Here is a 24,235-nt window from a genome sequence, read left to right on the forward strand (position 1 = left end):
TGGGTATTTCCTTTTCTAAATTTGGGATCTAAAATAATATTGGTCACATCCTCATTAGGCACAAAACGTCTTGGCCAATCCCCCGCGTGGGTATGTGCCATGGTGGGAGGCAACCAACCAACCAACCACCGCTGCATTTTTTTAGTTCCCGTGTTCCACCGCCGCCGAACGCACGAGCCCCGCCGTGCAGCGCTCCTGACGTCTAGCACTAATACAAGCGCCATACGCTTTGCCTTCCAGCGTTCGAAGCAACAGAGCGACATCACTTTGTGAGGAAGAAGGCTACACGTGGCACGTAAGCGTTCTAGTAGTTCGGTCAGAGGCTGAGGTATTCCTTACAGGATGGTGATGTTCATTCAGTCTTTTCGCTGTGGTGACGCAGCGTTCTCGTTCTCTGGACACCAAGAGCGGCGAGTGCAGTGGAGGCAGCGATGAGTGGCCGTGGATGGCACGACGGCGCTTCCGTTGTTCCGGTCGCGGGCCCGAAAACCGAGGCGTCGCGTGCGTACCCGGGGCTGGACAAAGATCACAGATTCCTGAGGACAGTCGCACAGAACCAGATGCAGCGGCTGCGTCAGGTGAGCGGAAAGAAAAGCATGCTCAGGATTGTGCAGCCACCATCCAAGAGCTGGGCGCGGTGTAGAGCAGTTGAGAGCAATGCGAGAAGGCTCGTGCTGGCTGGAGGAATACACTCCGAGCCGTGAAGTTCTTAATTTGCATTATGAGGTGCCTTCGCCTTTTGTAGCGGGAGGAAGTTGGGTGTGAGGTTAGCTCTGGAAGACAATAATAGGGATCGTATTCACGTAGATTATCGCGGTTGGGGGGCCTTGTCGTTATTGTAGTAATTATTGGGCGCAGTAGTACATTTACCGGATTGAAGGGCGAGTTGAAGTCATCGAACGTGAAAGTGATATCGGGTACTTTCTTACTGCAGCCCTCTAAAAAAAACGAATTCAAGCGTGTTTCGTGGCTCCTAATTATCAAATGAATGTATAATAGCCCGCCTTATTAGTATGGCTTTCTGAATTTTTGCCGCATGACTGGGCTGTAAGCAGCGAAAAGGTCTAAGCTACATAACCTACCCTGGCAATGCAGAAGATACGCAACGCCTAGTGTGGCCCGGCACTGTATTATTGTATGCTGTTCGGCGCTTGAGAAAAAAAATCAAATGTGATGATGCATGCATGTAATGTATATTCACTTTGGACTCAGCCAAGCGGCTGTCTCGAGATTTAACGGTTGAAGACGCCACTCTGAGTTCAATCAATCAATCAATCAATCAATCAATCAATCAATCAATCAATCAATCAATCAATCAATCAATCAATCAATCAATCAATCAATCAATCAATTAATTCCACGGTGTTTTACTATTCACTGTAAAAAAATATAAAGTCATATATTCTGTTGTTCCCTCTGGCACGATTCGAATTCCGCCTCCCAGGACTTATTTGGATTCGTTGATTTATTATGACGTTTAAATCGCCCATTCTGCGGATGGGGTGAGGCGCGCCGTAGTGTATGTCTCCGGATTAATTTTGAACCTCTGGGCGTCTTTAAAGTGAGCCGAAGTCTCGAACACATGGACGTTTTCTGTCGTGCCCTGTTTAGTGCACCATTCAGTTATCAATCCCGCACACATGCTCCGTGCAGTAATGTCCCAGCACAAATGTAGTGGTCGCTACACTGTGGTGGTCGCTCCACCAACGAATCCACGACTGCCTCCTTGTTTCTACCTGTCACGGCGCCTTCCCTCTTAGAATTCCCACAAAGTCACCTATACATGCACTCTTAGCATTTTGGTTTTACGCCTTGACGGGAACGGGAGCGTAGAGTTGGGGAAAATTTCGCTTAACCTGCTTCACAGTATTCGCTGTAGGGGCTGTTCGGTATAAGACAGAGAGAAAAGGAAGTAAATCAGCCGTCGAGCATAGTTACCCCCGTAAGTTTTAAAATAAATAAAAAAAACTGATAAAAATGTCAAAAGGTGGGATTCGACCCCCAGGCTATTGCGTGAAAAGCTTGTGCTGTACCACTGGGGTGGGCTTTGAAGTTTTGTGGAAGCAGCTTGTTAAACAGCAATGCACGTGTGTTTGATCAACTCTTGTAGTGGAAGTTCAGGCGTTTTAACTGTTGTGTGTTCTGAGGGGTAGGGTCCAGGCTTCATTTTGGGCCGATTACGGTACTGGTTTTTCGTTTGTGTTTTCCGCAATAATATGATGTTTTATTCAACAGAACATATCACACTCTGAAAAATTACAAAATCCTAGGGATTTAAATGGGCTTACGCTCCTAATATACTCGGTTCAGCAACGAGCGTAAGTTTAAAGTGCACTGGTAGTCTTTATTTGTGTGTTTATTGTTTTGTTATGTTATTTGTTCAGGCATTTTATTAATCAATTATAATTAATTAATTAATTAATTAATTAATTAATAATTAATTTAGTTATCTATTTATTATTTCAGTACCCCTCACAGCCCCCGGAAGAGGGTAATATTTTCGGGGGAGGGCGACTGAGACATATAGCCGTAACACAAGTACATTCAGGTAGCGCAAACAAGCAGGAAAAGCTAGAAAGAAGAAAAAAATGAAGGAATCTTAAAAGGGACAAAAAACAAAGGAGGGGAAAAGAATAGAATTCATTAGAGCATGTAGCACTAAGAGGGGCGACGTACAAAAAAGCGCAGGGAGCAGACAATGATGTACAGGCCATCAGGACTAAGAACAAAACCAATCGATACGAAAAACCGTATGCCTTTAAGTTCGGGACACTGCCGTAAATTAATTTCCGAAGCTTTTCTGCGTCAATTTCAGTTGCTATGCGTAATGGTAAGTCGCCCGAATAGATTGTCGTCAATCGATTAGGTGTGAAGTATAGTTTTTCAGAGCCAGTCATTTTCATCTCATTGTTTTCAGCGCTGTTCTTGATAACAGTACTTTGCTTGCGTGCACGTTTATAGCAGCGTGCAAAGTAGTTCCAGTTCGCGCACTGATCTTCTACAGCAGCAATGTAGCTGGTGACTTCGCCTATAGGAACTATCGTTCAACTCAGCTTCGTAAACGCTCTCTAGCGGGAACAGAACGGTCGAGCCGCGTGTTAGGCACATGTATCCACTGTCGTCATTTATTATCTTCGTCAAATGTTCAAATGTTCGATTGTGAAATGTCTGCGTCCCGGCTGTTCTGATGCTTTGACGAAAGGGGTTATAATAAATGCTTTGCGAAAGTTTAAAAAAAGGGGTAATTTTTTGTTATTCTTTTTTCGAAAGCACGAAGAGGACGAAGCGAGAAACCCTAGAAGAGAAAAGATCTGCGTGCGGGAGTTCGTTAAACCAGCCAATGCAACAATTGCCATCCACAGGTCACCAGGTAAGTCAGATTATCGAGCGATTTTTTCCGTGGGTCGTGAACGCCGTCGTATTCGCAAGAAAAACTTGCTGGCTCCTGCATTTCGGAACCTTGAAAACATTTAAATTCGCACTGACCTAAATTGACGTTTTGTGGTGTTTACAACAATTTATGGGCGTACATTTCACAAGAATGCTTTTGGAAATGACAGAAAACGTTTTTAGAAACAAATAAAAAGTCATGGCAATTCTGTAGAAATATATTAGAATACCTAAATTGTCACAAACACTGTGCTCCTTTCCGTGACGCACAAAAACCGTGCCGCTACATTGCGAGATTGTTAATTGAGATCCTAAACTTTCAGTCTCGCGATGCCGGAAACATTCGGCATGTCAGTACATGATAGAAATGAAGGGGACTGAGGTGGCGTGGCTTTTAATAGCGCAAATGAACTTAAATGAAAGTGAATGCTTGGGCAAAAGTTTAAATATAATTTGATCTTTGATGAGAAGTATGCTTCACCTAGGCTGTAAGACGGGTTGGAGTGTTAATCTCATCTATTGGCCTGTCTCCGGAATGTCGTTCGAAAGGCGGTTCTTGTTTTCGCATTCATCGAAAGAGCAAACAGCATAGCTGAAAAACTCAACGCTCGATTTTATTTACAGCTCAAGGGGGAGTGGGGTTGCGGCATCAAAGGTGATAAGGTTATGCCCTAATTAGAGACCACGCTTTTGTTAAGCCCCGCTATTATTTTTTGCAATGTATAGTACGTCTACAACCACTTTGTGAAAAAAAGTGGGCGGGGCGATTGCAGACATACCCCACTATGTATATTTGGAGCGGGCTATGCTGGGCATAATTGCAAAGCCTAGTCGAATAGTAGAGTACACCTAACCGAAGGAGCTATGGGGACGGAGTGAGCCAGCTTACAATGTCTGCCGCGCCGCTACGGCTTCCTGCACTCGCGCACATTATTTCCGTCTCTTTCTGGTGGAAACCCTGGCGAAAAAGCTATGGCAGACTTTTTTTTTTGTCTTCGCTCATACCGCGCTCCTTGTGCATGGCATTTCTCACCACCGCTTCGGCCTTCAAGGAACCGACACATTTCGCCTGTAAAAGCCATCCTTCTCAGACGGATGGCATAGGGTGCTCCATGCCAAATGCCAACCCCTAACCGCACGGGGACTGTTAAATATGCCATAAAGACGAAATACAAGCTTGCTGTATTCGGAAGAGTTAGTGTTTTATAGTGACATCAGGCCTTATCTGGCAGGAAACGATATTTTATTCATTGAGAAAATAAAGAATTTCAGCCAAAATTTTAACTATCCCGGCGCATCGTGTATTTCGTGACGTCGACAATTACGTATCCAGGATAGGTTTATAAAACAATAGTACGTTCACTGCTAAGGCCACGGCCGAAATAGATTTTTTGGTAGGCTGGTTACCATCTGCCTTTCTAAATTCTATAACAGTACCGTTGGTTTGAATTGTGTAACAGTAAATATGTCCGCACACATTTATTTTTCCTAACCGCGCTTGTACCTGGCCTATTGTTACGGTTGATAGTAATTGTCTCCTGAAATATTGTGTATCACTCGACAGGAAGGGTCACTTAAGTGGTAATGTCAGTTATGGCGGTTGGCCAGTGTCGTGTCAGATAAGACAAACGCGCTGGACGGCTGTTCAGCATCGGCCGGCGTAGTGCACGCCGCACGCACCGGTGCTTCAATGTTTACGCACTCATTCGCAGACCTCATTGCCTAGCCGGACATTCTTACTTATATATAAATACTTGTGCACTAAATTCAAGCGCCAATAGCTCCTTCCGCGTGTCATAATCCCCGGTTAACTTACTTAATTTGCGTTAGATTTTGTCGGCCTGAGCCAGTCGCAAAAAAAAAAAAAAAAACTGCCCATGATACATCGTATGTTCAGTTCGGAAAAGTAGCCATAGTCGCATGCGGATTCCCTATTTTCCTCATTATGCAGCTTATTCGCGCTACGTCAGCGCTAAAAGTTGGGTTAGTGTTATTTCAAGAATCAATTTTTCTAATGGACCAAACTTGCGCTTTGTCTTCAAAGCCCATTTACACTCAACTTAGCCGTTCGCCACCCCTCTAATGCAGAAATCAGGAATCTAACAAAACTCAACACACACAGTAGTTATAATTGTATACACCGCGAGACGAAGGCTTCTTTCAATTACTTTCATCAAGTTCGAAGTTTGTCATTCGGAGCATTGGGCCGAATCTTTTACTGGGAATGTGAAAGCGCTTGTGGCTCATAGCCTTTTCTATCTCAAAAAACAAACTGCGCGCAAATTAACGGGGACAAGAACACATCAAGACAACAAAAGCGCAGACTCGCAACTAGTTTATTATTTCCCACATCAAAGCTTAAAATGCCCAAGCGCCGAATTGACGCGTTCCACATGCGCCACTGTTCTCGTCGCACTCAGCCGCACGTACAAAAAAAAAACCGTAACAACAAAACCACGAAACAAGCATTGGGGCGCAAACTTTTTGGGGCGCAAACCACAAACTTTTCTAGTTTTGTTACGGTTTTTTTTTGTACGTGCAGCTGAGTGCGCCGAGAATTGTGACGCATGTGGGGCGTGTCGATTCGGCACTTGGGCATTTAAGGCTTTGTTGTGAGTAATAATAAACTAGTTGCGAGTGTGCGCTTGTACTGCCTTAATGTGTTCTTGTCTCCGTTAATTTGCGCGCAGTTTGTTTTTTGAGATGCATCATTGCCAGCTCGCCCCACTTTCAACACTTTTATAGCTTTTTCTAACATGTTTGTCCCATCTAGCGCTCCCCTAATTAGTATCCAATGAAGGTAACCCTTTTGCATGAAGAATTACTCCGCACTTGGAAATTTGATGTTACGCCGGACCTGCACTGAATATTCAATACATGCAAGGACACAATAAAAACACCAACCGCCCCCCCCCCCCCTCCCGCCCCTCCAGGCTTGTCCAGCTCCGTGGAACCGTAAATCAATAGCTAGGCGAATCTGTCAAACGAAATGTCCCAGCCCTGCTTGCCTAACCCCTGTAGCGGCCCGCCGTTGTCGTTTCGCTTGGTGTTACAATCGCCGAAACTCAGGATCAGATGGCCGAGAACGCGAATGTTCACGGACGGTCCCGCTCCCGTTGTCGTTCGTTCACGGCTGCTTGAACTTCGGCGGAGCTGACCAAGCTCTGCCTATCCATGGCGCAGTTAGTCACGGCTTGAAACGGCGAGCGCAGCGAGCTATCCTGATTTTCCCTCCTTCGGAGGGACGGCACGCCTGTGATTGGCTGGTAGTATGGCGTGATCCGACGGCCCACTTGTGGGAGCGGGCGACCGCCGGCAGCGTCGGGAAGGGAAGAGAGGGGGTGAGGAGAGATTTTTGCCGTACAACGCCAACAACAACACCGATGCCGACACGAGTCAGCCGATACAAGCTTCGCTTTGAAATTAACAGCCAACGGAGTGGTGCGCGCACCATTAATAAGTATCCCTGGAGGGCATCCGAAATACATGGCAAGAAATTCAATCGGCACACCTCGTTTTTACACCGGTTCAATCTAACCCCCACGTAAAAACCGTAGGTCCTCTAAATCAGACACTACACAGCGCCCAACCACGACCAAGCATCCTGCCTATCATAGGCTATTAGGCAATAACTTTGAGTTGCTCTCATCTCAGGAAATATTCACCCCACTTACAACAAGCTGCGCCAAACAGTCAGGGGCCGCAACATTCAGAGACACCGTCACCATCTTCCATGTACCCGCCACACGTGCACAATGCCATACCCCATGAACAACGACGTGCCGCCAGCGTCGTGAATACCCACTGAACCAAGCTAACTGCAGTGACTACGAACACCAGTTTTAATGTCACCACCATGCGCACGTCTCGTACTTTATATAGCTTCTTTATATAACTTGGTTATATTTTAGGATCTTAAACACTTATTCCTTTATGGTTCATTCCTCGGATATGTAGGCCCCCACGGGATTTCAGTTTCAATCTCATTTGGATAGCGCAAGGTTATCGTTTTCTTGGTGTGTCTTTCATAACTCTTGAGAGGTTCATCTACACCGACAACATAGTACATATTATTGCAAGAAGGAACAAGAAGACTTGGCGTATAGCCCAAGATAGGATCCTAGATGCAGAAGAAGCAGGGCGCCGCATGGAGCCGGTATCGGTGCTGTCACGGCCATGGCCACCATCTTTGTGGCCATAGAGATAATATACTCTAGACGGAAAGCGCGCCGCTGAGCCAATGCATTGGAACCGTACGACACACAGTGGCAGACATGATAGAACGATTTGAAGGTTGCCAGCTGAATTTTTGCTTACTAAAAACGGCAAAAGTGATGGGTTGTAATATGGCAACGGGCTACTGTGGCGTTTCCGCGTCCGGCTAGCGAAGCATGCCGGGATTAATTGTAACATGGCGGACCGCTGGCCAGGCGGATTTTGTGTAGGCGGCGTCGACAGCATTGCGTAGTTTATCTCCTGTGGGTAGGTAACCGACGTGTTTTCGGTTTAGCATGTGACTTATATCTACTGAGACTATTTGAGCAAGATGTGGCAACGCTCGCACAACACTTGCGCGCAAGTTCGAATGCGACTAATCGCATTCAGCTGATCCGTACTGATCCGTACTGGAGCGCACAGAAAAAATGAATCTCCGTCATGATCTCGGTGCATTTTTGCGCTGTGCTGCTTTGTTTGCCATTCTGTGACATTTTGCGAGTCGCTCAATGCTTTTCAAACGAAGTGCAGTGAAGAACTGTGGCTTTGTAGCTGAATCTAAAAGCTTTATTGACACACACAAAAAAAGAAAAGCGTTATCGCATGGGCCAACGCTGATATTGCCGGTGAGTCGCGTCCCTTCGAAGCATAGGAACGAAAGAGCGCGGTCGATCGCAGGCCAACGGAGTGTCAGAATGCATTCCAAGGGAGTATGCGAAATACAGTCAGCGGCGTGTCCCGTTTTTCTTTCCGTCTGTATTCCTCAAATTCTAGCTGCTTTCCGCCACTTGAAAGGGAAAGCTTGCGGGACTGAATGGGCAGTATTGAATGGGCAGTAATTTGCCGCACAAAGCACGCGAGGAGAGAACATTGACTTGTTGACTTATTGTGATTGATTAAAAAAGAAACCGCATTTAGTTACTTATTTTTTCGTTCTACCTTCACGAACGTTTGCGCGAAAGTTCGAAGCACGGAGAGCTGTAAGAAGTTCCATGAATAAAACAACTGGAACCGAACGATTACAAAAGTTCTTTTTATTTCTCTTCCAACGGGAACAATCGCTGGCTGCCACTCCGTAGCCTGTAGTGAACTTGCGGTAGTCAAGGTCAGATCGGAATCGCTGTTCCGGCGTCAGTTCAGGGGCAATAGACAGAGTGCTTAACGTGAAGAAACGAATGACGGCCTCGCAAGCGCCCGGGGAGGCACTTGCTCAGCGCGTGCATCCGAGTTGTACCAGTTGTACGCGTTTTGCACGCGCGCAGATCTGAGCTGGATACTGCACACACACACACACACTGCTCAAGTCAGGCGCAAGGGCCTCGCCACTTCCTGGCACACTTAAAGAAAATCGAAACCAAAACTGAGCTACGCACTAACTTTTAGGGGTGAAGCTCCTAAAGCCATGGGTCTGTCCACCCCTTGTGTCTCGTGGTACGTGACCGCCGCATGCTTTCGGAGATGTCGCAAAGTGGGCCGCGTTGCACTCGCAAGAACCGGCTGCAACCAGCAGCGCAAACTCGGCACCGGGAGCGCGAGCTTGTCTGTGTTCGCCAACGGAGACGCGAGCGCACGTGCACTGCAAGGGGGAGATCACGCAAGAGATCACGCCACGAACGCAGGCAGTCGTTCTCGGAGATCTAACGAGACGCAAGGACCTTTGCTCGTTTCCTCTCGTCTTGTTCGGGCACAAGTTCGCCCTAAATAAAAGTTCTTTCTTTACCGTTGTGTCCCATCCTACGTGACAAATTGGGGTGGAGGTGTGGGGTAGTCCTCGATGGCGCGGGGTCTTTTACCAGGTCTGGGCCTGGGAGCATTGAGTCCGAAAATAAAAGTTGATTTGTACAATGTACGCACACAGTCTTACGTCTTTCTTAATGATGTAATGGGCGAACTTTCACGGGAGTGTTACGGTTACCAATGATCTCCCCCTTTCGAGCTTCGCCCCACTTATCATCATTCATTCCGTGGATATGGCGTGATTTTTTTTGTTCACTAATTAGAGCCTAATTACACTAAAAGTTCTTTGTAGACCTAATTTTAATTACTGAGGCAATTATTTGTAACTGTTTTGCTTCTGTTCTTTGTTTTAGTTAAATAATTAGCGAACAGCGTTTTACAAAACTGAATGCAATTGATCTGGCAACCATGGGAATTGTGTCATGTCAGCGCCCACGATTCGTACGGTCTCGGAGCTCGCTTTACCCCCCTGTTTGGAGCTTGCCCTGCTCATGCCAGTTTCGTAAAAGACGTATTCGCACCAGGCCAAGGATCGGCTGATATGAAAGTATGCCCTCTGTCCGCAAGCTGTCGGTGCTTATGGCTACAGCACGCCAATGAGAACTTGCTAGCGCGTCACCCTCATGAAAATGTTTACCGAGATTTAGTAAACTTGTTATAGACATTGCTCAAAAGAATCCTATAAACATTTTGTCAACATTCTATAGAATATTTCTATTGAGTTTCCATTACAAATTGGCCACCGCGTTGCAATTAAAAGTCTATAGAGCCAAGTCAGTAGGCCTTATCGGTTCTGAATGTAGTTTCTGATGAGTTTCTTATGGGGTTTTTATAAAATATATTCGATAGGTTTTTTATGCAATTCTTACTGAGTACAGTATCAACAGCCTGTTGCGTGGAAATCAGGTTTGAATACAGTTTTTGACGGATTTTTATTAAATTTGTGGCAATTAATTTTTTATAAAATTCCTATTGAGTATAGTCGTAACATCGTGTTGCGTGTAAATAAAGTTTGAATAGACTTTTTGATGAGTTTTTATTCAATTTGCCAGGACATTAGCTTTCTTAAAATTATTATTGAACATGGTCGTATCAACCTGTTGCGTTTGAGTTAGTTTTGAATACAGTTTCTGTCGGGTTTCTATTAAATTTATCTCAGTTAGATTTCTATAAAATTCTTATTGTGCCCAGTCATCACAACCTGTTGCATATGAGCTAGGTCTGAACAGAATGTCTGGTGAGTTTTTATTAAATTTATCTCTATTACCTTTCTATAAAATTTTTATTGAGTGTAGTCGTAATATCCTGTTGCCTGTGAGTCAGGTTTTCTGGCAAGTTTTAGCAGAGGAGCTTTGCAGGGGCTCGAACTCTCAGTCGGTGATGTCCGCCATCCAAGGCGCCACCGCTCCCAAGTGCTCCCAAGACGAAGTGACGGGACGTCCATCGCGCGATCTCGATTGATGAGGCGGGGCAGGCGGCGCTATAGCACCCCACATATATGCACCGATAAGCTACCAGACCTCCGTGGGTAGGCTATAGAAACGCAATACAGAGTCTATTGAAACTCAACATAATGAAGGTAATAAGATTCTTGCTGCGTGTTCGTTATAAAAAGTTTATTGCCTGTCTAATGACCACAGTCCACACATTCGGAGTTCAAACGACTTTATAGAAAGGCAATACAAAGTTTGTTAAAACTCAATATAGTGAAGGCAATAAAATTCATGTTGCATTTTTGCAATAAAAAGTTCATTGATTTTATATTGGCCGCATTTTTAAGATGGGAGATTTGGTTCACTCTATAAAAACGCAATACGAAGTGTATTAAAACTCCATGTCTTGAAAGCAATAAAATGTTGGTTGAGGTTTTGCAATACAAAGTTTGTTGACTTTTTAACGAGCACAGTCTATAAACGATGAGTTTTAATTGACTTTTTATTGACTCAATAGAAACACAATAGGGGGTCTATTAAAACTCAACGTCCATTTTCATGAGGGCAGTGTCAGTCTCCGGGCGTTCTGCGAACTCTCTCGTCGACCAATGAACATTACAGCGCAAAAATAGTGAATTCAGTATAAAAAATATCGGTCAAAAACGGAAAAATCAAATTAAAAAAAAAAACCTGCACTGTCGGGGATTCCAAATTGCGGCTTGCAAAACAACATACCTAGCGCTCCAGACCACTCGGCTCAGGAGCCAGCGCTGCCAGTATAATTATAGTAAATGCAAAGTACGTAATATATGGCCAGTTTGCATTTTTATTTAGTTTGAGCATTTCAACCAGCTTAAATGATTATTTCTTGTATAGCGCTCGTGTAGTAAGCGTCCTGCAAGTTTCCACAATAACTCATGTCTAGCGACTGCATTTCTTAGGCCGAAAAACATTTGCAGATATGTGGTCGTGCTGCTGACCGCTGTGTTTGTTCACCCAGATTAAAAAAGTGCTTTCTGCACCCTGGTTTTACGCTGCACGGTGAAAGTCTTGGTTGATTTTATTTCCTTAGTACTTATTTTAACTTCGATTACTGTTCTCCCGCTTCAATTGGCCTTTGATGTTTCTCTAGCGCACCAGTCAGCGAAGCGTGGCATGTGCGCTTGTGTGGAGCTACTAGGACATAGGGCTTGATACAGATTACAAACTAACAAACTAAAACCAGCCAGGCGGATATCGTGTCGTGGCTTAGTTTGAGCTGAGCGAACGAACTGCGATGACCCGCTTGCGGCCGACGGAGTAGACGCTGGGGCGACTGATTCTGTGGGAGGATCGGCGAGCTGGGCAATAGCGCAGTGAAGCCAACCCATCTAGTTGTGATGTCATGCGAAACGTCATAGAAATCGGCAAGGAGGATGCAGAGAGCAGGACTGCATTTTCGAATAGATTTTCTACGGGAGAAAGTCGCGTAAAAGCAGCGAGAGTGGTCGAAACACGGCCTAGAGACTCCAGACTACAATTTTCGCTAGTTATCCCGCAATGTTTAAAAATCTATTCCATGTCCCTATAAAGGGGCCTGAAGAAAAGAAACTATACTGTTTAATTTTTGATGGTTATTTATTTATTCACTTAATACTGCAGGCCTATCGTGTAGCGGAAGCTGAAGGGGCATAAAACAGTTTAATATGGACAACAAAGTTCGCAATATGGAAAGCAAAAAATATTTAGGGCACAAACAAAAGTGAAACAACCCCCTAAACCAAATAATATAGCAGATTTACAGTATACGTTAAAATAAAATATGGCCGCTAGAGTCGATACTATTGATTAATAATGCTGGAACTATGTTCTATTTGGTTACAGTCTACGGGAAAAGAATGATTTGAAAACGTTGGTTCTAGCACTGAAGTGCGTTAAGGATTCGATAGGCCGCTGTCGTGTTCTGTGAACCGTGAGGGTTTGTATGCATCGTTGCGGATTCGTTCACAATGTATTGTTTCGATAAGATGAAGAAATTTTAATCTCTGCCTTTCCCGTCTAATTTCTCAGATTGGGATGATATGGTCTCTCATTATATGGGTTGGCGAATCGCTCGAACGATATTTCGGGAAAATGAACCGAACAGCCTTACGCTGCATCATCTCAAGTGCGTGTATGTTACATTTTGTACGTTAGTGTCTATTATTGCGGCAACCCGGAGGATTACCGCCAGAAATTTCACGGTAGTCGCCTCTACTTGGCTAAGCACGCCACCTGGAGATTCTGTGACATAAATATTCCCGGAAAAGTGGTTCGTACATGAACTTCGTGGCGGTGTAGTATAGAACCTTATCTCATACGAGAAGGCTGATATTCTAGCCCGGGAGAGGGAAGCGTTCTTTTAGCTTCCGGAATTTCTGAAGTTTTCGCTCATCGTGATTTTTATATGCTTTGTTTCATTCTGTTTATTATAATATCAAGCGATCGACGTGCAGGAGTTGTAGAATGGGTTCTATTACGTTTAATATAGGTCGTATTCTGTGTCGTTGAGCTGGGTTAGGCTAGATTCTTTGCAGATCGGTTGGATTTGGGTAGGCTATGATACGTTCAGTAGGGCATAATACTTTGCGTAGAATAGGTTAAGGTACGTTAGGTTAGGTTCTGTCAGGTTGCGTTCAAAGGTAACATTATTAATCGAATATCAGGCGAGTCAGCATTTTTTTTTTAAACGCCGTGACTATTTCGCGTGTGTGAATATCATGGCTGTCGCGAGATTCACGCACCCATTATGTATAAGAATGCCAGTTTTCGGATATCTTCTCCAATTTTGGTCTCACAATAGGCCAGCATTTTTACACTTAGAGGAGCATTTTAAACTTCAGCTTCAAAGTACCGAGTTTACGAAACCGGGATTGGTGAAACAAGTTTCAGCAGCTCAGTCAAGTATACTGCAGTCCCGAAAGACGTGTTAACCCACAAAAGATAAAAGTACCAAAAAATATGCCAATGTATCGCGCTTCATGACGAGAGCAGTGACACAAAGAATAAATTATAGAAACAGAGATATCAGTACGCTTACTTCTCGGAATCTTTCACATACCACGAACAAATGAGACTAGACGCGCCACTTTCACACCACAGTCTGTGTGTCTTGGCGTTGGCTATGGTTCGCGGCGCGCAATCACACTAACAATTAAGTCAAGTCGCTATAGCATCCTAAGGTTGCGGCGTGAAGGTGGCTTGTGGAAGACTGCTGTTACATCGGTTTTTCCCAAAATTACAGTATTTTTGGAATTCGGATAAGTGTTGGTGTCATTGTAAGTGGGATAAAGCAGATTGGTTTATGAACCCCAAACTTGTAGTTGCCCTAACTGTCCTGTTTCAAGCTAAATGGGACTGGGCGCTGTCTGTGCCAATCTCTTATAATAGAAGTTCCAAAGCCTCTTTTCGAAAAAAGGAGAGACCTATCCAGTATCACCCGTACTGCACTCTTACTGTGCTGCCTTGCGGCTCACTTTCATATCTTACATTAGGGGTGACTTTAAGCACAGCCTGGCGTCTAGCGTATCAGGGCCCCGCCTCGTGTATTGAACAGCTGAAAGAAACGCTTAAGTGGGTGCCAGCTTACTGGTAGGCGGGCGGGAACTTCAAATCTTGGCCTGCAAAGGTGACCCACAATTACTATGATAAATAGAAAGACCGGGGTGATGCAATTGCAATCTGTAGAGATGTTATTTCAGATCGCGAACGTATAGATGCTCGAGCAGTGCTATCTGTGTGCTGTGATATTTTTAGCTGGTTCCTGCACTTTGTCCTTTATTGTACCCACCTCTGCGAGTTGATTGGCTTTCAGTTTCTGTTGAGAAAAATGGCCAGGATTACCCCGTCACGAAGGGCTCATGTTTCGTTATGGATTGCTGCCGTGTTTCAGGTGTCATGAAGCCGCCAAAAGCAGAACCCAGGGGGACCTTGTTTTTACCTGCTAAAAGTAAATGGTATGCAGATGATGACTTCACACCGTCGTCATTCACACCACTTCACACCACTCAGCATAAAAATGAGGAATCATTGGAAGAAAAGGCGCTGCAAGGTGAGTCCGGGCTTTTCGGCAATACTTGTCTTGGGACCTTCTTGCATTATGGCGTGTGAAAGTTTCTCAAAATTTATCCGCCTTGCGTTAGCTGATTCCGGCAAAATTCGCAGACGCGAGGTGCAATTTCAAGGCAGTGCGTATGCTTGTAGCCCATAAGGCACTGGAAAAGAACGGTAAACTTTGCAATAAACACGGCAGTGAGTATTACAGTGGTCCACTAATCGGTCTTGTTAAAATGCTACAGGGAGAAGAGTCATAGAGAAACCTCCAATTAGGTATCTCTTTGACACGCGTCCTGTTTTGCAGCTAATAGCGCACAAAGAACGGCGATGTTAAAACGTAAGCCCAAGAATAATTATTTTGTAGAACATGACCACAATCAAAAGCGACAGGGCGCCAGTGCGAGAACCACGCTTAATTTTTGCAATGCACTTTAGTTGTTTTTCTTAGAGTCGTAAACCATTTCCTAGAGAAGTGCTATTCTGAAAAGAACAAAGAGCTGAGCAATAACGACATATAAAACAGAAAACCGCGACAAGTAATAGCACACAAAACACTAGAGAATACCTAGGTCGGCATTGCTCCTAATGTGCGTCTTTGTTCCATTTCGCCTGCTTCTTACAATCTCTGCAGCCTTAGCAGCGTTAACATGGAACCCGTTTGCGTGATTGACAAACCAGGTCGCGTAGACACACCGCCACTAGCGCCATTTCCAAGTTCGCCCTACGACACTCCTATTCTCTCGATCTAATGCTAAACGGAGTTGCCTGTTCGGCCTCAGTTGCCTAAGGGTAGAGTCAATGGTTTGCACCCTAAAGGCGAGGGTTCGAGTCCGAGTGATTTTTTCACACATCAAACCCGCAACGCTTTTTCTGCAAGATGTTCTCTTAGTTCAATTCGACACATTCTTTTAAAAATTAAGTAAAGGCTGGTGCAATTTGTGCCTGTTAAGCGCTAAAAAGAGGCATACCGGCAATGTGTCTGGGCGGCCAAGTTTCTCAAATGCTCTATATAAGCAACGCGAGCGGCTTCAGGGCAACTTTTACGGCAGGACGAGGTAATCAGCGGGCAATTTTTTTTAAAGAGAAGCCTTTTCTCCTCTTTTCGGCCGTTCAAATGGCCGGTTCTGGCTGCCGTTCTCATGGCCGAACGCCCCGCATGCGCCCAGTGGGTCCCTATTCGCCCGCCGCTCCTGTGGCGAGAAGAACCATCCTGAGGTCCTGACGAAACCATCTGATAGCATGCTGATCCTCGCGGTAGTTCACACGGCGGAACTTTTGCCACCTTCTGCGTTGCCGCGCGCTTAGTGGTTGCGTGCTGGCAAAGAATGCAATAGGAATACGTGGATAGGCGCCAGTACAATTACTCGGAAACGTTCCGCGGAGCCCTGGACATGCAGGTATGAAATAAGTGCCACCCATACGAGGAACGTGTACGTTAACAGCGAAACGAGGCGCAGACCGCAAATGCATGCTGGGCATGCTCTTTGGAAAACGTGAATCAAGGCAGCAGCGCAAGGCGGCAGTCTAAGACGACGAACTTCATGACAGCTAGGTCCAGATGCGACGAGCGAACAAAAATGCCACCGGTTTTTCCTTCCCAACCCTGTTTCACCATGAAGCGCATACAATCATTTCGAACGGCGCTACTTAAAATCCGTTGCGCTGCTCAGAACAGTGACATCAATTACGATGTAAACATCGCTGCAAGCTTCACTTAAAGTTGATTCGCACGCATACGGGGAAAGAGCATTTTTTTTTCTTTCCATTTCTAGTGCCACGAAAAATGACTCGCGTATATGCCTTTGTTTGCCCCCATCGTTCCAAAGACGCAGTTGGAAGAGAAAGTGCGATTTTTGAAAGGCTAAGCGAGTTGACGTTGTTGGTCTCGTGCGCAGAGTTCGGCTGCATGCGCACCGATCAAGTGAGCAAGCTCATTGCGGCGATTTGTCTTCAAGCAATGAATGGCGGTGAGGAGACCGAGGCAGCCTTGAACCGCTGCATCATCATCTGTCAGGTGAGGAAACCATACAAACCACATTAGCCCATCAAACGTACACTGCGCACGTATCGCCAATTTAAGGAACCTCTTGATACGAGGCATACCTACGCCTACTAAAGTGATTGCGGAACGAGGGAGAGAAAATGCTTATTCAGAATTGCTCGGGATTTGCACTGGAATATCCTTATGCGTAATTTGGATACTTAGGGAAAGCTACTGAGGGGATTAACCGGGTATAAATTCAATATTTTCTGTGCCATTCCTTTTGTCTGCTATAGAAGTGCGAGAGCTCTTAGGCGAGCCACAATGCATCTGAAAAAAGGAGCATCTAAAGCGGAAGCCTTTTCGGCTGAATACGGCGCACTTCAAAAAATATTTGGCCCATCGCTCTACCAGTATTGCATTAATCAAGGTCATGCACCAATGTGCATATATATATATATATATATATATATATATATATATATATATATATATATATATATATATATTTATATATATATATATATATATATATATATATATATATATATATATATATATATATATATATATATATATATATATATACACACAGGTGCTGGGTGCTTTTTGTGTCTGCGTGAGTGCATGCATCGTACCGATGTCTCAGGGGTGCGACTCGTATGGGGAAGATACCAGGTTCAAATCCGCGTACCGCGAAGCACCTACCGGTTTATTTTATGGGTAAGGGCGTTACCGAGTACGTTGCGGCTCTTGAAAGAAGATTTACACCAGGAAAGCTGCCTGTAGCCTTGCAAAGGACCCCTAATCTTTGTCTTTCTGGTCGCCAACTCACCCCTGTATATTATGGCTGCTGGAAAATGCAACCTTGCGTGTGTGTGTATATGCATGTGTGCATGCGTGTCTGTACATGTGCTTCCGAGCCTCTGAATTATACATCACAATAAATCTCAAAAAAAGACATATGCAGAGCCCGTTTGCCTAGACGCGATAAGTCGGGAGTGGGGTTTTCATTGCAACATAAGCGCTTCCTAGTAAATAAGCCGTTTGCTGAAGTCGGAACAAGCGCGTGGATAACTTGGCTTTTCCGTCGGCACATCCGGCAACAGACTTATTTTCCGTGGCTGATATCGATTTATTGCAGTCAACAGTCGCCATCTTATTGTAAGCGGGAACTTTTGCGTATGGGCAAACAGGTTCAGGATTTCTTACTATACTATACCAACGACTGGAATCAACCCACATTTTCACGATTCCAAAGGACGATGCAGTTGTCTTCAAGGGAAAGAAGTTTATTTGAGCGAACTTGTGCTTCCCTTGCGACTCAAAAAATACACAGGCGGCGAAGTAGCAGTCAGCAGAGTGACGTGCGCAGGCGAGCGTCGGCGATAGTAATACTGCGGCGTCTGCTCTGCAGGCTTTTTATCTTCCGGCGGGCGTGTTTTTCGAACCGTCGATTCATATCCAGAACATTGCAGATCAAGGAAGATTAGCCTACGCTTGTGACGTTAGGGCGAATTAGTCTCCTTATCTGAATGAGATAACCCGTGCGGCATAACAATAAAGAATGGAACACGAACTTCGCATGGGACACAGATAACAGAGATTCTGCCAGTCGTTACCTGGAATTCACTGTAGCGGAGTCCCGAACTCAGCAGCGTCGGTCACGGCATGACTGGAACGGTGGACTCCGCCGCAGTAGCCCCGCCATGCATCGGCAGAAAGAAAACGGACAGGAGCGTCTTCCGAATGGTGAGACAGCGGAACCTAGCCATCCTGACGCGCTAGCTCGCGGCTACACCATCGCGCGTCAGAAGCTCAGACACCGAAACAATTCGGCATCTGAGCTTAGTGATTCCCATTTATGACCCGCCGTGGTGGCTCAGACGCTAAGCGGTTGTGCGGCTGGGCACGAGGACGCGGGTTCGATTCCCGGCATCGGCGGCCCCTTTTCTGATTGCGACGAAAAGCAAAAATGCCCGTGCGTACGAGATTTCGGCGCACGTTTAAGATCCTCAGGTGGTCCAAATTAATCCGGAGCTCTCCACTACGGCGCCCCTCACCACCTGCATGGTGTCGGCGCGTTCAACTTTACAATCAATCAATAAATCAATCAATCCATTCCCAGTTATGCCGATTAAACCTAGTTAGTTTAGCGAGTTTGAGAATTGCATGAAAGCTGAGGGAACTTTTATAATGGCTATGGATAAGAACCAGTTGCTTCTTGTGCCTTGGTAATACTTCTTAAAACACAACCGAATTGGTATTCACCAATTTAGAAAACGGAGTCCCATTAGTGCCAAGAAGAGTGCAATAGATGGCGTTTCTCTAGTGGCCGGATGTCTGTATGTAGTCTCTACGTTTTGTTTTCCCGCCCTGTAAAGCAAAGCATAACGTGTCTTTGCCGTGCGATCACTGAATTCCGTCGGGTCAGGGTTACCCAAGAGGTGCTGTCGAACACGTTTGAGAAGACTCGCGAAGGAAGCGCGCAATGAACGCGAAGCTGCCCCAAAACAGACCGAAAACAACCGTCGCTAAAGCAGACGACAGAGCCGTACCGCCGACGAGCCCGCTGGCGATCAAACACTTCCGCGCGGCCGCGGCTCGGACTTGAGCTGCAGAATAAAGTTTGATCTCTCTCTTTCCGCCCGGAAAATTCTGGGTAAATTCGCCGCACCATGTAAAGTGTGTTCCGAGAGTGAAACTCTCCGCTCCTCCCCCCCTCCGCGCCACCGCCTCCGCCGCGTTGGGAGTGTATTGTCCAACACGCCGCAAAGGAACCGTTGGCTGGCAGAGGTAGAAAGCTTTGCTTTAAAAGAAAAGGAAAAAAATACTCACAAGATGGCTCACTTGTGCTTGGTGTGTACTTTCGATTTAATTGAAATTTCCACTGTATTCACTCTGTCCGGTCGCATTTCGCGAGGGCTCACCTTCGCAGGATGACATTGTTTCCCCTACTTCCATCACGTTGTGCAGGAACAAAATGGGATGGCTTTCTTGGACGGCCTCCTACAAAGGCTTGGGCAGTTTTATGAAGACCGAGAAGATTTTGCCGAGCATGTTGAGGGCCCCGAGGCAGTTCCACGACGATGGACCTTCTACGTAACGTTCCTGGCCCGCCTCCTCGTCGGATTAGATGGGCATTTCGGAGGGGCAGCCCACTTTACTGCGGCCCAGCACACACAGCTCTTAGCTCGGCTAATCTGTTGCTGCTGCCTCTACATGCTAAGGCCGCCTTCGTTGGGGCACCCGGCCGAGGTAAGACTCCTTGCTGTGATTGTTTACGCTGATTTGGTATCTGTTAAGTTATGGGAAGATGGGATCAGTTGGCGGCTGGTGAAGAACGCCCCTCCACGGGAACACTATGCGCAAATCATTATTGAAAGGAACCCACCGCATTGGCAGTGGTTGGCGGGTTTCGGCGAGCGCGAGCATCAAAGTGACTCTGCAGTTATGCCATCGCTGTCGGCTTCATTAGCATCGGTATCAGCTCTATCAGCCAGCCTGTGCTCGGACCACTCTTGGCTCCTGGCCTGAAGCGGCGCGCTGTTCTGGGCTGCTCACCTGTGGCACAGACTTCACAACCCAAATAAACGTGGGGTTAACCACCCTACCTCGTCGGCTGCCTACAGCTCAAATGGTAAAGGCACTTAAGGTGCTTAACTATTGTTTGGCACCCACCGTTCTCTCGATCAGAGTATAAAGCGAAGCATCAAACGCTAATGTATTATAGCATTTCAATGCAATTACTGCCTTTCAGTTTTGTGGTGAAGTGACTTAGCTGTATAGTCTTCGGGTTTGAACTAAGCTTTAATGTTTGTTCGGACGAAAACTGAGTTTAAATAGGCGTTTTTTAAGAACAAGAGAACGGCGGGCGCAATGACTTGGTATAACCTTTTCGTACCTTAGAAGGAGAATCGTTCCAGAGTAATCCCAAGTAAGATATAGCAATAATACTCATTTCTGTTGTACAACATGGCGTTGTGAGCAGGTGTAGTTTTCCTCGATACATGGGAGCAGACTGCTGACTGAGGGGCCGGGCTTCGACGCCACGGCCATCTGTCGTATTGCCGCGTAGCAAAGATCACTATAGATCTGAGTCTTAGGCATCGCCAATTCCAATACAAATTGCATGTTCTCCCCTTTCCCCTTCTCAAGAAAAAAAGAAAGAAAAAATGTGGGGAACGAGACCTGCTCCTGCTAGGGTATGAGAGGTTCAAAGCCAATAATAAATAAATAAATACGGCGAAAAGCGGAATAAACATTTAAACAAAATGCCAATTCGAAGAAAAGAACGGAGTCCATGACGTCCGTAACAGCAGGACGTCCAAGCAAACTTTAAGAGGAAAACTAAGCGCAAAGGGACATAAAGCGAAGCAGAAGAAAGAAAGAGCTTAAGTCAAGTCGGCAAAAGAAGGTCCCACAACGCAGCAGTTTCACTTCAAGCAAACCCATATCGCGATGCACCACTCACTGTATGTGCAGAATGTAAAATAGAAATAAAGGCCACGTGCAAGCTTGTAATCCCCGAACCCATAAACATGGGAAGAGAAAAACAAAAAAAAAAAGTCGCGCATCAAGCTAAGCAAGGCAATCAAATAATATTACACGAATGCCGTAGATTGGGAATAAAGCCCTAAAAATAAAATATTCCCACACAAAGATAGCAAATTTCTTACATGGCGTATCGCGAAAGCAAACTACATGTTACATTTTTTGCAGAAACAGTACCAGAAACGGTAATCTTTTAAAAAACTAAAACTTGGTCCGCTCTTTTAGCGGACCAAGTTTTAGTTTTTTAAAAGATTACCGCAAGTGTGTGTAGTACTCCCAAAGGAAGGACGAGTCATAGCTGAGACCGCATTATCCACATCTCCCAGTGACCAAGTAACACGTTGTAGCACTGGGACCTTGGGCACACAATATCGCAAAGGTGCAGCTCATGGGTGGCACGTATCAAGGTGTTATCTAGTTCAACGCAAATTGCGGCAAGTGGGGTTGAAGATACAAAATAAAACGCTGAAACAAACACCCTCCGCAACGCAGACATTATAGAGAGGTGGAAGCTAAGGGCCAGCACGGCATGTGCAACAGGGCTCAGATGCAAATCACTGTAGACACGTAGGCGCCAAACTTCGGGCATAGATCGAGAAATGGTGTCATCGAGCTCCATGCGATTCTTCATGGCCGTTGAACTTCCCAAAAGGTGACGAAGTTGCAACGGCTGTAGTGGTGATCTCGAGATCCGACGAAGCCTCTGAATGTAGCTGGCCATTTTAGAGCATTCCGTTGAATAATGCAAACCCAAGTGGCAGACACATTTCAGAAGCACTGACACTTTGGCATGAGTCGTAGACGGCGGAAGTAATGAGGAAACCAGCCGTGTTCGGTTATCAGGTGAGTAAGCTTCCTGATGGCGGGAAATAGGAAGGTCAAGTACAGTGGGCGTACATTGATATAGTTCAGTGTCGCAGTTGTTGGTACTCCACGTCTCCTGCCATACCAAGCGACCGACCTTCATCAGCAAAGAGCACACCCTCGTTTTCGACAGCCTTCCACGAACCTAATCTTTCTTGTCACAGCACTGCGGGCGACAGACAACCTAGGGTACGATATGCTGGTTGGGTGTTTTTAACAGATAAGTTATCAGTCCCCCTCTTTTCCACGCTTGCAGAGTTGTACAGTCCTTATCAGAATTTGCTACATCACACTAAATGTTCTTGCCCCACAGTTCAAAGCAAAAGCTTAACTTTTAACTGCGGCATGAATATTTCCTCACAGTAAGAAAAAAACGTGCTCAACATTCCTGCCATAAAACGCTTCATGCTGGCTCGCTTATACTTTGAAATATTTTGGCCTAGGCATTTTTTACTTGACCTGGAAAATTTTGGCAAAGGCTGTAGAAAGATTGGGCTCCATCACTGGCTTCTCCACCTCCCGCCAAAATTACTATTCGGCCGTTCGGGTTAGTGTAGTGCAGGCGGCCACCTTGCTTGTTAAGAAAGAGTCCTGATTACAATTGTGACGCTTAAGCTTATTGCGCGGTTGTACGAACAAACGAACGAACGGATGCTTACTTGAAGTTGGAGCAGGGAATGTGGAGCTGGGCGTTGATTAATAAATTTAATCCGAGTAATCGGCTAGCAATAAATAATAAGAAGGAATAAAAAAATAAAACAAGACTTCTAGTTCGAAGGCTCTTTCTTGCTATCAGGTCATCAATCTCAATACAAATTGTCACAGTTTAAGGTAATATGAAGAATGTGTGCGGGTGTTCACAGTCTGTCCAGGTGGGCTAAAGAGACCCTCCATGGAACAGGTGTGACAAGAACGCATGCTTCTCGGAGGAATGACCATGGCGCCTATTGTCTTCATTTGCAGTGCATGTGGTTCAAACTATGGCATTATAAGAATGGGTTGTTGCTATGTAGGGTGATGCTTTATAGTAAGATACCGTAGACTTCTCAGGAGTTGGGTATCTGGTCGACTAGGCTAATGTGAGTTCAAACGATTAACTGGTTGAAAAATGTAATTCCAAACAATGCATAAATAAATTTATCAGTCGGTAGGGTAATTGACCAATCACCCACCCCTACCAAAAGGTGAACTTTTCTAGTGCCGCCTGTACCGTCTCTATTACATAGGAGTTCAAGGGACGCTGACAGCCTGAAGAAATGTCACTACCCATGCTTTCACTCGCAGATACAATGCCTGAAAATGGTCCTTCAGTTGGCTGGAGAAACCATATCCAAGCAGGCTCATAAACACATGAAGAATGTGATGAACCGCATTCGAGTTGCCTACACAAGTCCGGGACCTTCGCCGACGACCAACATGATGCTGGCAGAGCTTATGTTGCTCAATGCTTCCCCTTCAAAGATCAGCACCCGCGAAGGCTCTGACACCACTGCCTGAGTCTACGGAAGACTGTCTTTTGTGTGCTGCTTTTTGCTTTCTTTTTGGAAGTTCACAATACACGAGAACAACAGTTGCATACTTAACTGCGTAAACCTTTTCTTTATTCCTTTGCACCTGAACTCCTCTGTCTGTCTGATTGCGCGTTTGTAACGCGTGACGGGGTGCGTCCTATGGACGGGCCATAGTGGCACACAAATGGCCATTTTGATGGCACTCCGCAACACTTCCAGTCACGTGATGGTGAGGCAGTTTGTGGGACCAAGTGTGGCAGTGTGCCTGCAGGTGACAGGTTGTGTGGTGCCTCATTCGAGAGAACAGCTTCAAGATGTGGAGCGAGGCCGTAAGTACACTGTCTGTCGTCTGTGGAGGGTATATGCAGAGGTGAGCCACTGGAGACAATTCACTCGCCACGCACTCGCCACTCTGTCGTAGAATCCGCCGCGTGGCGAGTGCCACGCGGCAGATTCTATGACAGTTTTGTCAATTT

At 45.7% G+C, this 24,235-nt stretch overlaps 1 protein-coding gene across 1 annotated transcript; it reads left to right on the top strand.

Moving 5' to 3' along the window:
- The first annotated feature begins 431 nt into the window (after nt 1-431).
- LOC144179937 (uncharacterized) lies at nt 432-23,852 on the top strand. The gene is made up of 6 exons (XM_077708352.1): nt 432-578; nt 3,271-3,370; nt 14,686-14,844; nt 16,745-16,863; nt 19,807-20,088; nt 23,533-23,852. The coding sequence occupies exons 1-6, from the start codon at nt 432-434 to the stop codon at nt 23,743-23,745; spliced, it is 1,020 nt and encodes a 339-aa protein (XP_077564478.1). The 3' UTR covers nt 23,746-23,852.
- The last annotated feature ends 383 nt before the right edge of the window (nt 23,853-24,235 follow it).

The sequence above is a fragment of the Haemaphysalis longicornis genome, unplaced genomic scaffold, assembly GCF_048455015.1.
Source record: "Haemaphysalis longicornis isolate Haplotype H1 unplaced genomic scaffold, Haemaphysalis longicornis Haplotype H1 scaffold_4, whole genome shotgun sequence".
NCBI lineage: Eukaryota > Metazoa > Arthropoda > Arachnida > Ixodida > Ixodidae > Haemaphysalis > Haemaphysalis longicornis.